The sequence below is a fragment of the Anomaloglossus baeobatrachus genome, chromosome 5 (genome assembly GCF_048569485.1).
Source record: "Anomaloglossus baeobatrachus isolate aAnoBae1 chromosome 5, aAnoBae1.hap1, whole genome shotgun sequence".
NCBI lineage: Eukaryota > Metazoa > Chordata > Amphibia > Anura > Aromobatidae > Anomaloglossus > Anomaloglossus baeobatrachus.
Genome location: NC_134357.1, coordinates 526,945,442 through 526,960,158, shown reverse-complemented (window position 1 = coordinate 526,960,158; position 14,717 = coordinate 526,945,442). Strand labels below are relative to the sequence as shown.

The 14,717-nt window shown below is 43.1% G+C and overlaps 1 protein-coding gene across 1 annotated transcript in view; it reads left to right on the top strand.

Annotated features, from left to right (window-relative positions):
- Window positions 1-14,717, top strand: part of LOC142312901 (uncharacterized) — a 266,818-nt gene that overhangs the window by 159,061 nt on the left and 93,040 nt on the right. Inside the window, 5 exon segments of the mRNA XM_075351888.1 lie at window positions 2,603-2,752; window positions 2,882-3,061; window positions 3,274-3,397; window positions 3,481-3,578; window positions 3,770-3,860. Coding sequence (XP_075208003.1) covers window positions 2,603-2,752; window positions 2,882-3,061; window positions 3,274-3,397; window positions 3,481-3,578; window positions 3,770-3,860 — 643 coding nt within the window.

The following is a 14,717-nucleotide window of genomic DNA, read 5'->3' as shown; positions in this document are numbered from 1 at the left end:
TGGCGCCTGTTTTCCAGCCAATTAAGGCTAAGTTCACATTTCCGTTGTTTTGTATCAGTCACATGCGTCGCTTGGCGCATGTGACTGATGCACTGTACAACGCTGTACAATGGATGACAAAGAACAGAATTCTTTGTCGGACTCCGTTGTGTGCGGGGGGGCGGAGCGCGAGGGGGCGGAGTTCGGGGGGAGTGGAGCCGAGCGGGGCCGTGGCACTGAGGACGTCAGTGCCGCAGGAACTGCAGGACAGGTGAGTGTGTGTGTGTGTGTGTGTGTGTGTGTGTGTGTGTATACATTCTGAATGCGGGAGGGGGCGGAGCCGAGCGGGGGGCGGGGCCAGGCGCTGAGGATTTCAGTGACAGTGCTGCGGTCTGCATGGTTGGGACAGGTGAGTGTATGTGTGAGTGTTGTGAGTGTGTGTGTGCACATGCGGAGTGCGGGAGGGGGCGGAGCCGAGCTGGGGGCGGAGCCGAGCGGGGCCAGATGAGGGTGTCAGTGGCAGTGCTGGTCTGCATAGCTGGGGACAGGTTAGTGTGTGTGTGTGTGTGTGTACACATGTGCGGAGTGCGGGAGGGAGCGGGGATGTGTCGGCCTCCCTGCACACGTAACCAGACTAAATATCGGGTAACAGCAAAGCACCCGATGTTTACCTTGGTTACCCGATATTTACCTTGGTTACGGGCGTACACCGCTTAGCGCTGGCTCCTTGCACCGTAACCAGGGTAAATATCGGGTAACCAACCAAAGCTGGTCACGTGTGCAGGGAGCCAGAGAGCATGCGCAGCGAAATCCGACGGATCGCGCTGCTCAAAAAACGTTACAGGCTGCGTTCCTCCCGCCCAGCGGTCAGTCGTTCCACGACTGATCAGTCGGGCGGAGGGTGCAATGCAGCATCATCAGTCACAATCCGCTGCTCATACAAGTCTATGGGAACAACGGAATCCGCTAAATGGATTCCGTTGTTTACCAGAGCAGCGGATTGTGACTGATACATTTTAGCAGAAATGTGAACTTAGCCTTACACATCTGATGTTGCTTGCTCTCACAGTAACGCCGCAGCCATCTTTGTTGTGGTGTTACTCTGATTGGCTTGGCTGCACAGCGTCATCTACAAACACATTGCCGCAGCTTATAGTCCCCGCTGCTCTGGCTTCCAGCACCACGGAGGAGAGAGAGAGAGAGAGAGAGATAGAGACAGAGAGAGAGATTCTGCCTTTTTCCATCCATTTGGGCCTTTTCCTTAGTCACCACAGCTCGCTGTTAGGTCCAACGTGAAATTATTCTGGTTTCCCATAGACTTACATTGCGCGTCGAATATTCGCGAATAGTTGAATAGCGGTGACCTAGTCGTCGGATATTCGCTAAGTTGGATATTTTGGTATTCGATCATGTCTAGTTAGGACTAGTGATGAGCAAGCACTAGCATGCTCAGGTGCTCTGTACTGAGCAGTTGGATACTCAGAAGGACTTGACTTATGTACCGAGTATAATGAAAGTCAATGGGAAATTCGAGCATTTTCCCAGAAGATCTTCCCATTTTCATTTTATTCGGGACATGAGTTAAGCCCATCCAGTTGTCCGACTTCCGTAAAAATGCTCGAGTTACCCATTGACTTCCATTATATTCTGTCTACAAGTCTAGCCCGCCCGAATGCTCATTACGAGTACCAAGTATGTTAAGGCTCACTCATTAGTCCTTTTTTTCATGAACTCACATTCACTTTTTCATCACATTTTTTTTCTGTACAAAAAATCAAAGCAGCAGGAAAAAATGCAGTATTTATCCTATGTATGAACACAATATACAGACATGTTTAGGAAAATGGCACTATTGTATAGTCACAAAAAAACAAGACCTCATATAGTAAAGCTTACGTAAAAATTAAAAACTTTATGGCTGTGACAATTATAGATTAATAAACAAATAGGACCCAAGAGTCCCAGGTACTGTGGTACAGTCCCACATTTGTGTCTATGCCCTTTAGACTCGGGCATCTGCTAAGTGTCCATCACTGCCATTGCCCCTATGATATCTACTCCTGCCTGGGTAGAAAGAAATGATGAGGAGGTGTGAATAAGGACTTGGCCAATATTTTCCTGTGACATTCCAGTCTTTCTGTTCTATGAAACTTGGGAGGTATGCTTACTGTCCATATGTCACAAATTATCTTGCGCCTTTGGATTTCTGATAGTCCATAAACAATACTTGAGGCGATAGAAGATTTGAAACTTAGTTCCATTAATAATATAGTACGTGGAGGCTGATGTATGAGCAAGAGACTAATATATTATCAGATGATTTACACTTTAAGCCCTATCTGTCCGTATCCTAAAAGTAATCATGCATGTTTTATGTTCTGGTGTCCGTGGTTTGGGGAGGGAAGAATAGTAAAAGGGAGATACAAATAGCCTGTGTGGTCTAAAGTAATAGGTTTTAGTAGTATATATGAAATAAAAACATCCACTGCAAAGTAATAAAAGTCATACCACTCATTAGTCATCTCCTGCTACACTCACTAACTGAGAAAGTGTGATCTCTGCAGTAATTGTATTGTTACAGGGGACCTTTATAATGTTACATCATCATCTTTTCCCCTTTCAGGTCCCTACAATATCAGATCCTCTCAGTGGAGATCTTCTATATAAGAGAATTCTTTTGATTGACTCATCAAGTATGAATAAGGACAGGGACAAGATGGCGGAGAGGATATTACACCTCACCCTAGAGATCCTCTTCCGGCTTACTGGAGAGGTGAGAGATTCTGATGATGTCACATTACATCATTCTTATCTATGGGAATAACAGATGGACAGAACTGGAGAGGTGAGGACTCTGGAAATGTCTGTAGTGAGATTTATTAATGTGTCTCTCCATAACCAGGATTACACAGTAGTGAAGAAGACCTCTAGTGAGCGCTGTCAGGACCCTGTGTCTGAGGGATGGGGAAGACCCCTGAGCCCAATCACAGGGCCTCCACCTCACCCCCTGATACATGAGGACATCAATGACCAGAAGATCCTAGAACTCACCTACAAGATGATTGAGCTGCTGACTGGAGAGGTGACACTGCTGGGAATGCTGGGACATTATACAGTAACGCTATGAAGGGATCAGGGGATGACATTATCATTGTATGTGTCAGGTTCCTATAAGGTATATATTTATGTATATCCCCAGCACACACAAAGAATATACAGGACAAGAATATTCAGTAATTTGTTTCCCTTCAAGCATCAGTACTAGCAGTGAGCCTGAAATGTTCATTTTCCCAGGTTCCTGTAAGGTGTCAGGATGTCGCCATCTATTTCTCCATGGAAGAGTGGGAGTATTTAGAAGGACAAAAAGATCTGTACAAGGACGTCAAGATAGAGGATCCCCAGCCCCTCACATCACCAGGTAATAGACAGGACTAAATACACACTGCCTATAAATATCTGTATGTAAAGAATTAATTCAGTACCTGTATCTGTTGCCTCCAGTTCTATCCAGTGAGATGACAACACCAGAGAGATGTCCCCATCCTCTTCTTCCACAGGACTGTAAACAAGAAGATCTCATTGTTCCTCAGGATCATCAGGTAGATGGAAAGAAGTTGTCATGAAATTTCTCTATAATGTGTAGACGGTTGTCTTGTGCTCAGTCTTGTTTTATCCACCAGTATTTTATGTTTTATACTTGTGTAATGAGAGCGGTGGAGATGGCAGGATTAGAGCTGATCATAGATGTGACTTCTCCATCTATCTGTGACATTTATAATATTTTTTTCAGGGTGAAGATCTGACCCATATTAATACTACAGAGACCTATGTAAGGGGTGCTGAGCGGTGTACAGAGGAGATTCCTACAGATAACTGCCCGGGTGAGTAGTAATCACAAAAATTCACCGACTCTTCTCCGTCACCGGCTTTTAGAATTATGTGTTGCATTTTTTACGGTCTGTTGCTTTTTTTGTAGATTTTACTGACAGAACAATTTAGTGCTTAACACTAGAAGTCCCAGAGAGGGGTCATTTAACATTTCTACCTTTGGAACCCAGGGAGCTCGAAATTTCTGGGACTTCTAGTGTTAAAACAAAAAAACTTCACATTTTTAATGCTTCTTTATTAACTAATTTTAGCCACATTTCTTAGGCCAAATTTGATGTAATGCAGTTTTTACACCATTAGAAATATGGGGCCAATTTCTGTACAAACTGTTCTGTCCGTTTGGTCATGTGATGGCTGCAGCCTAACTCCACCAGGAATATAATATTAGGTATGTTGAAACATCACTTTTATGTTCTCATTAAAAACATTCATTTTGTCCAGGCATGCACTACTGAAAAACACATACACTTATGGTCACATCCCCAATGACCCCTTACTCATAGCTTGGGAAACAATAGCAGCTGTCAGATACAGGAATAATCCACTAGTCCAATAGTAAAACATAGACCTTGACAATACAGAATGATTAAAAAAAAAGAAAATATATATATATAAGACAGAGCTACAAGAGAGACATCTTTTCATTTATGCTTTTTGCTTCTCCAGATTTAGTACTTATTTTGTCTCCTGTCTTAGAAGAATTTTATCCCTATCACCTCTTCGTGAAAGCATGTTATTAGAGATGGGCAAATCCGCAGATGTTCGGGTTCAGCCGGACTTAAAAAAAAGTCCTACCGGACTTGAACCCGAACTTCACCCTGGATGCCAAACCCTGTATAAGTACAAGAGACTCTAACTTAAATGTTATAAAATGGTGTTAGTAAGGGCTAGGGGGCTGTAAAACTAAGGAAAATGAGGATTGAGGCAGGACAATTTTACTTACCTATCATTATTGTTATTATTATTTATTATTATAGTGCCATTTATTCTATGGCGCTTTACAGTGAAAGAGGGTATACATACAACAATCATTAACAGTACAAGACAGACTGGTATAGGAGGAGAGAGGACCCTGCCCGCGAGGGCTCACAGTCTATAGGGAATCAGTGATGGTACAATAGGTAAGGACAGAGCTGGTTGCACAGTGGTGTACTGGTCTGAGGGTTATTGTAGATTGTAGGCTTGTTGGAAGAGATGGGTCTTGAGGTTCCTCTTGAAGCTTTCCACGGTAGGGGAAAGTCTGATATGCTGAGGTAGAGTGTTCCAGAGCATGGGGGAGGCACGGGAGAAATCTTGTACGCGATTGTGGGAAGAGGAGATAAGAGAGGAGTAGAGAAGGAGCTCTTGTGAGGATCTGAGGTTGCGTGCGGGTAGGTATCGGGACACTAGGTCACAGATGTAAGGAGGAGACAGGTTGTGGATGGCTTTGTATGTCATGGTTAATGTTTTGAACTGGAGTCGTTGGGCGATGGGAAGCCGTGAAGGGATTGGCAGAGTGGCGAGGCTGGGGAATAGCGAGGGGAGAGGTGGATTAAGCGGGCCGCAGAGTTTAGGATAGATTGGAGGGGTGCAAGAGTGTTGGAAGGGAGGCCAGAGAGCAGGAGGTTGCAGTAGTCGAGGCGGGAGATGATGAGAGCATGCACTAATGTTTTTGCTGATTCTTGGTTAAGGAAAGTACGGAATCCGGGAGATATTTTTGAGTTGTAGTCTGCATGAGGTGAAGAGGGCTTGGATGTGTGGCTTGAAGGATAGAGCAGAGTCGAGGGTTACTCCAAGGCAATGAACTTGTGAGACTGGGGAGAGTGAGCAGCCACCTAGTCTCCTGCACAGTTGTCACACTGTTTCCGGGTCTGCTCGTTAGATCTCATGAATATTTCCTGCTTCTCCTGTCCACCCTCTAGGACAGTGACTGTGATTGGTTGCAGTCAGACTGCTGGCTTCTGTGATTGGTTGCCCTTCCAGTAGCTTTCTCAGTTCCACAAGTGAGGTATAAAAATAAATGAATAATTGTAAAAAATGGCGTGGGATTCCCCTGTTTTTTGATACCCTGTGCAGATAAAGAAAACAGCTGGAGGCTGGAGCCCCTAGCTGTGTGTCTTATCTTGGCTGTGTATCAAAAAAACGATTTGACCTCACTCAGCTTTTTTAACAGTATTTAAATAAATATTTTTTAAAAAATGGCATTTGGTTTCCCTCCCCTCCCCCCAATTTTGATACCCAGCCAAGATAAAGCAGACAGATGGGAGCTAGTATTCTTAGGCTGGGGAGGCCCATGGTTATTGGGCCATCCCCAGCCTAAAAATTGCAGCTCGCCGCCAGCCCAGAATTGGTGCATCTATTAGACGCACGAATCCTGGCTCATCCTGATTGCGCTGGTGGAGTGACAATTGGGGTAATATAATAGGTTAATGACAACTGTGATTTGTCAAAAAATCACAGTCGTCATCAAGCTTGGAGTCAGTATTGGGTAGAGGGTGCAAGAGACCCCTCCAATCACCTGCAGGTCTGACGTAATCCACATGAGGTCCCATGGCGATCCCTGCTCTGCTACATCCTGAGGTCGCAGTGCACCCTCAGATTAGAAAACGTGACTGATCACTGACGGAGCCACAGCTGTGAGCAGTGAGGTCAGATAGTTCACCTGAGGTCACAGCTGGCTGTTCCCCATGGTACCTTAGCTGGGTCCTCAAGTGAAGTGACCTCACCTCAGGCAAAGTCATTGAACTCAATGCCGGATTAGGCTATGTGCACACGTTGCTTATTTGGTTGCAGACATTTCTGCACCAAATATGCATCCCCTGGCAAAAAAAACCATGGGTGCAAAATAGGCGGGCCTTTATGGATTGGGTCTTTGCTGTAAAGTCCACCTCTAGCGTCCTCTATGACGTGCCCCCTTTTCTGTATTTGACAGGTTATAACTCTGGAACGCTTCAACGGATCCTGGGGATTCTGACATTGTTTTTTCGTGTCATATTGTACTTCATGTCAGTGTTAAATTTAGGCCGATATGTTTTACGTTTATTTGTGAAAATTTCAAAAATTTTGCGAAAATTTTTAAAATTTCGCAATTTTCAAAATTTGAAATTTTATGCCCATAAATCTGAGAGATATGTCACACAAAATAGATACTAAATAACATTTCCCACATGTCTGCTTTACACCAGCGCAATTTTTCAAACAATTTTTTTTTTTTCGTTAGGAAGCTAGGATGGTTCAAAGTTCATCAGCAATTTCTCCTTTTTCCAACAAAATTTACAAAAACAATTTTTTTAGGTACCACATCACATTTGGAGTGATTTGAGAAACCTAGGCGACAGAAAATACCCAAAAGTGACCCAATTCTAAAATCTCCACCCCTCACTCTGCTCAAAACCACATCCAAGAAGTTTTTTAACCCTTTAGGAGCTTCACATCAACCAAAGCAATGTAGAAGGAAAATATGAAAATTTTACTTTTTTACACAAAAATGTTACTTTAGCCATAAAAATTCAGCATTTTCACAAGGGTATCAGGAAAAATGCACCATATAATGTATCGTGCATTTTCTCCTGAGTACGCAGATACCTCATATGTGGTGGAAATTAAATGTTTGGGCACATGGCAGGACTCGGAAGGCAAGGTGCGCCATTTGAATTTATGAGTGCAAAATTAACTGCACTCATTAGCGGACTGAGGTGCCTAAACAATGGAGCTCCCCCACAAGTGACCCCATTTTAGAAACTAGAGCCCTCAAAAAAATTTTTCTAGATGTTTGATGTGCACTTTGAACCCCTGGGGGCTTCGCAGAAGTTTATAACGTTGAGCCGTGAAAAGAAAAAAAAATTTTTTACCACAAAACTTTTGCTTCAACTAGGTAGCTTTTTTTTCACAAGGGTATCAGGAAAAAATGCACCATAAAATGTATTGTCCATTTTCTTCTGAGTACGCAGATACCTCATATGTGGTGGAAATCAAATGTTTGGGCACACGGCAGGACTCGGAAGACAAGGAGCGCCATTTGAATTTTTGAGTGCAAAATTAGCTGCACTCATTAGCGGACGTCATATCGGGTTTGAAGACCCCCTGAGGTGCCTAAGCAATGTAGCTCCCCCACAAGTGACCCCATTTTGGAAACTAGAGCCCTCAAATAATTTTTCTAGATGTTTGATGTGCACTTTGAACCCCTGGGGGCTTCACAGAAGTTTATAACGTTGAGCCGTGAAAAGAAAAAAAATAATTTTTACCACAAAACTATTGCTTCAACTAGGTAGCTTTTTTTTCACAAGGGTATCAGGGAAAAAATGCACCATAAAACGTATTGTGCAATTTCTCCTGAGTACACAGATACCTCATATGTGGTGGAAATCAATTGTTTGGGCGCACGGCGGGGCTCAGAAGAGAAGGAGCGCCATTTCACAGCAAAATTGGTTGGAATTATTAGCGGACGCCATGTTGCATTTGGAGACCCTCCTGAGGTGCCTAAACAATGGAGCTACCCCACAATTGACCCCATTTTTGAAACTAGACTCCTCATGGAATTTATCTAGCTGTTTAGTGAGTACTTTGAACCCCTGGAGGCTTCACAAACGTTTGTAATGTTCAGCCGTGATAATATATATATTTTTTTTTATCACAAAATTGTTTTTTCAAACAGGTAGCTTTTTTTTCACAAGGGTATCAGGAAAAAATGCACCATAAAACGTAGTGTGCAATTTCTTCTGAGTACACAGATACCTCATATGTGGTGGAAATCAATTGTTTGGGCGCATGGCGGGGCTCAGAAGAGAAGGAGCGCCATTTCACAGAAAAATTGGTTGGAATTATTAGCGGACGCCATGTTGCATTTGGAGACCCTCCTGAGGTGCCTAAACAATGGAGCTACCCCACAATTGACCCCATTTTTGAAACTAGACTCCTCATGGAATTTATCTAGCTGTTTAGTGAGTACTTTGAACCCCTGGAGGCCTCACAAACGTTTGTAATGTTCAGCCGTGATAATATATATATTTTTTTTTATCACAAAATTGTTTTTTCAAACAGGTAGCTTTTTTTTCACAAGGGTATCAGGAAAAAATGCACCATAAAACGTAGTGTGCAATTTCTTCTGAGTACACAGATGCCTCATATGTGGTGGAAATCAATTGTTTGGGCGCATGGCGGGGCTCAGAAGAGAAGGAGCGCCATTTCACAGAAAAATTGGTTGGAATTATTAGCAGACGCCATGTTGCATTTGGAGACCCCCTGAGGTGCCTAAACAATGGAGCTCCCCCACATGTGACCCCATTTTGGAAACTAGACCCCCCCCCCACCCCATACAAAAAAATTAGTTTGGCGAAATAAAAAATATGGACGTCAGTAAAAAAAAAAAATAAAATAATGAGCGCCTGCAACTAACACTATGGCAAGTGCCACACATGAGAGCAATGCACAAATCTCGCATTGCATCATCCGGCACAGCCGCACACTCCTGTCTGGAAGAGAGCGACCGTGTCGGATGATGCGGTGTGAGACTCGTGCATCGCTCTCATGTGTGGCACTGGGCTGACCCTTACAATATTCAGTAAAAAATACTGTAGTTGCCGATTACTACAGTATAATTTTACTGGCCCTAAACTAAGTTTATTTGTATTTCTTTCTTAGTTTACAGAAAATAAATCAGGACGCACGCACGGATGTGCTGCAAAAAGGGTGGGACTAGGTGGGATGAAAAAAAAGATGGATGGAGGATGGGAGAGGGCACGGCGGAGGATGGGAGAGGGCACGGCGGAGGATGGGAGAGGGCGCGGCAGATGGAAGAGCGGTGGAGGATGGGAGAGGGCGGGCAGCAGATCAGGGTGGAGGTGGTGGAGGGGGCAGCAGATCGGGGAGGGTGAGAGGTGGGGGAGGGAGCTTCAGATGAAGAGGATGGGAGAGAGCAGGCAGCAGATCAGGGAGGGTGAGAGAGAGGGCAGCAGATCAGGGAGGGTGGCAGCAGCTGATGAGGGAGAGCGGGCAGCAGATCGGGGAGGATGAGATGGGGGAGGGGGCAGCAGATCGGGCTGGGTGAGAATGGGGAGGGGGCAGCAGATCAGGCAGGGTGAGATGGGCGAGGGGGCAGCAGATCGGGGAGGGTGAGATGGTGGAGAGCGGGCAGCAGATCGGGAAGGTGAGATGGTGGAGGGCAGGCAGCAGATCGGGAAGGTGAGATGGTGGAGGGCGGGCAGCAGATCGGGAAGGTGAGATGGTAGAGGGTGGGCAGCAGATTGGGAAGGTGAGATGGCGGAGGCGGGCAGCAGATCGGGAAGGTGAGATGGTGGAGTGCGGGCAGCAGATCAGGAAGGTGAGATGGTGGAGGCGGGCAGCAGATTGGGAAGGTGAGATGGCGGAGGCGGGCAGCAGATCGGAAAGGTGAGATGGCGGAGGCGGGCAGCAGATTGGGAAGGTGAGATGGCGGAGGCGGGCAGCAGATCGGGAAGGTGAGATAGCGGGCAGCAGATCGGGAAGGTGAGATGGCGGAGGCGGGCAGCAGATCGAACAGGATGGGAGATGGTGGAGGGGGCAGCAGATGAGGATGGGAGAGAGCGGGCAGCAGCTCACGGATGGGGGCAGCGGCTGAGGGGAGAGAGCGGTGGCAGATGGAAGCGGCTGCAGCAGATAGAGGAGATCGGCGGTGGATCGGTGGCAGCGGATCGGGGGCAGAGGCTTACCAGGGCTCTTGCAGGGATCGCTCCCCTCAGCTTCCACGGACGGAGTAAAGCAGAGGGGAGTGGTCACCGGCCCCAGATCCACGGTGATTGGAGAGATCGGTCACAACGCCAATCTCTCCAATCAGAGATGGGGGCGGATGAAACACCGATCACCCAGCTCCAGCCAATAATCAGTGCTACAGCTGCACTGGTCAGGCCTGGATTTCAATGTTTCAGACATTTTCAATGGCTGAATCATTACAGTGGCTGTGATTGGCTGAGCGGTGTTCGTCAGCCAATCACAGCTTCTGTAGGTCCGGGGTGGAGGCACCACCCCTCCTGAGGTCAGGCAGAAGTCCCCTCCTCCCCGAATCTAAGGTTTGTGTGAACCGATTGCACTCACCGGGGCCGCGAGTTCGCCATGACGTACTGGGTACGTCATGGGTCGTTTAGCACCATGTCACCATGATGTACCCAGTACGTCAAGGGTCGTTAAGGGGTTTATGGTGACAGAGTACATGTGTACCACGATCTCCAGTGCCATTCTATTGAAGACAGTGCGGTGAAGACATATTTCCGTATGTCTCTTTCACATCAATAGCATGTGCAGCAGGTAGTGACAGGAGGTTATTACTATTATGCAAAACTCAAACCAACTTTTGATGAGTCTATGAACAATTGCTACTCATTGGTCCGGTATTAATGTCCACGGGCGTCTGCAACATGACAAACATTATTAGAAAAAACTAAACCTTTTTTTTTGAAGAAGAAATAGTTATTGAAATAAATCTCTTGTCTACGATACCTGCATATTCTCACATATTCTGAGTAGAATTCATCTGAGCCTGGAAATTATAAGCTCTGATTGTTATTTAGACAAGTCTAAATCACGGATGAGGTCATTCAGCTTTTCATGAGATAAGAAGTGAGGTACTGATGAACAACTTGCTTCGAAATTCTGCTCACTGCTCACATTGTTGTATGCTTCCTCTTGAGTGTCTGTAAGGTTAGAGTCAGAGCTGTCACTTATGGTCACAAACTTTGGGTACAGGAAGCTCTTCACTATGTAAGACAGGTCTTATTGCAGATGGCAAATTGGGGTAGTTAACTGTATATTTTGTTTTAGATGTACTGTAATTCCTTTAATGTTTGTTGAGCAGATATAGTAATCTTACAAACCAAAAAATAGCCAATACAATACATATAATAATCAAAGTTTATTAATGAAATATTAAAGCACAAATTAAAAAGCAATGAAAGTAGTGCAAAAGGCACCACAAAACGGCACGGCAAAGGACAATAGACAAAATTTCTCAAATTATCTAAAAAAAAAAACCCCACTCAAAAAATAGTACTATATACTCCAATAAATTAATCAATATGTAATATCAGAGCAAGTATATAATATTATGCAAGAGGGAGTACAAACAACATCAATAGAAACCAATGATTACAATATATGAGATAAAAAGCAAAAATAACATTACACACCCAAATTATATTTATACCTGTATATCAATGATAAATAATTTGCAATTGCATAAACTACAAAAGGTAATGTATGCACAAAATACAAAATTGTACTTATAATAAATAGCCTTAAAAAATATATAAATCTCAATATGTAATAAATATACGATATAATGTATGGAAAAGTTATATAAGAAATTAGCTCCAAAATGTTGCATATATAAGGGCTTTATATATTAGGAAAATACTCCATATAGCCCAACGTAAATGTTTGTGGGGATCAAAAGACCAAAAACCCCACAATTGGCACAAACTCAAAAGCATAATATATAAGGACGAGAACAAAGAGTTTTTGCGTGCAAAAAAATAGACAAATTTATTAGACACAGTAGGTGAACATCCGTATTAAAATCACATAAAATCAGCAAAGTGACAGGACCATGGGCTGGATACCATGTTGCCTCAGGGTAAAATGACAATCAGTATATGTATATATAGCTGTACATCCAGGCAGCATATATTAAATACATTCTATCTTAGTACCAGCAGTATAGAGGACCCCTCGGGGTCACAACCACATTTTGACATGTGCAGAAAATCATCATGTATCTACCGGAATTGGATGACAGCAATAGAGCCAGGCCAGGTCACAGGAGCAAACCTCCAAACGCAGACGTACGTTTCGAAAAGGATTTCTTTATATCTTCATCAGAGCAGAGGCGTTCTAGCCCATGGTCCTGTCACTTTGCTGATTTTATGTGATTTTAATACGGATGTTCACCTACTGTGTCTAATAAATTTGTCTAGTTTTTTGCACGCAAAAACTCTTTGTTCTCGTCCTTATATATATATATAAGGGCTAATTAAAGTGCAAGTTTAAATAAAGTGCAAATATAGATAGATGTCAATAGTAACAATAAAATGCAAATTGATGGACAAAAACACCTAAATGTGGATGTCAGTAGTAGTAATAAAGTGCATGTTAATGATGGCCAAAAATGCCTAACATTATGTAGCTTACTGGGTATTGATGTATCAGAGAGAGGGTGATAACAGAGAGCAATAGACAGGCAGAGCACAGTAATATATGGAAATGGTATGTATCTAAATGAACAAGTGTTTACCTGAGGGCACCTGATAAAGGCTACACGCCGAAACACGTGTAGGGACTTGGTTTCGGCACGGCAATAAGCGGGACATGCCCTCAGGTAAACACTTGTTCAGTTAGGTACATATCATTTAAGTCTTCGCATTTCTGCACAAGCTGCTTATTCTCAATACTGAAAAGATGGGGATGCTTTGAAATGTTTGTTTCTCTTTTTTCATAATTTCCATATTACGAATATGTTTTTTGATTCTGTGATTTCCATAATTTCATGACTTTTCCTTATGGGTGTTGCAATTTCAATTTTGAGGAGTGTGGTAAGTCTGACATGTTGTTTTTGAGATGGTGTAGCTTGAAATAAATTATACGATGGAAAAGCTGACACTTTTTGTAATTTCCATAAAACTGATTAGATAAATTTACCTTGGGTTCAGTAGTGGACATTGGTGCGAATTCTGCAACATTAATAGAAACTTCCAAAGTCGTCCATTTCAATTAACTTAATCCTCCACAGATTGCAGACTATTGATCTTATAGGGCTTGTTCCATTTCAAATAAAATCTGCCCATTGTTGTATTTTGAAGTAAAGTGATTCCCTGCAGGGTATATAATGAAAAACAAACACGCGGCGCCAATCTCAGTGCGTTATCAAAGCGACTCTCCGGTGCCCTTTAAATGAAGTTTTATGTTATCGATTGTAGCTGTGGGCTACAGTATGTCGGACGCACAACATAGACTCTACGTGCTCGTATGAACGGACACAGAAATTGAGCAAAAAATGGGTTTTTAAAACATAGTTTATCGAGACATATATTACTCAAGCATGATAAGCATTTTAATATAATCGTGACACCTCTAGAACAGATACCTGTGGAAACTAGCAATAGAAACTCTTTGCTTAATCGCAAAGAGACATATTGGATTTACCGTCTTCAAATATTGTATCCCAATGGCCTTAATGATATTGTGGAAAGAATATAGTATATATCCCTGTCTAAATATGTATATATAGCAAAAAAAAAAATAATTCTTAGTACCACCTTTTATTTGAGAACTCTTAGGGATAGTAATTTTATTGATAAATGCTCACAGTGCTTTTAAATTAGGGTTTCTTAAAGTGATTTTTTAAAAGTGAATTTGAGGTCACTGATTGGCTGCCATGCTGTCAACGTGACTTTTTTTTTTTTAATAACTAATTTTTATTGATTTATATAAAGTTCAACAGATATCAGTTAACATAAACCCAATACAATTGTATACTATAAAAAAGTATATCAATGCAAGAAGAAAGCTTTGAACCTTATCCATAAAACTTTAGACCCTTTAGTGGCTGTTAACGTGACTTCAACGCTGCAGCCAATGCCAGATACAGGGAGCGGTCACAGATATTCGCCGGTGGACCCAGAGAAGTTGAATACACTGCAATTAGTTTTTTAATAGCAAAATTCAGCAATGGATATATTTTTTCGAAATGGGTACAAACCCTTTATTGGTGTTGGTCATTTATTTTGTTATGATTATGCTTACCAGCAAGGTAGTGAAAATTGTGTAAAGCACAATACTTGCCAAAACAGCCAAAGAATGCCTGGTAGTCACCTTTTAACTGTGATTTGGAGTTTGCTGTAGGGAGT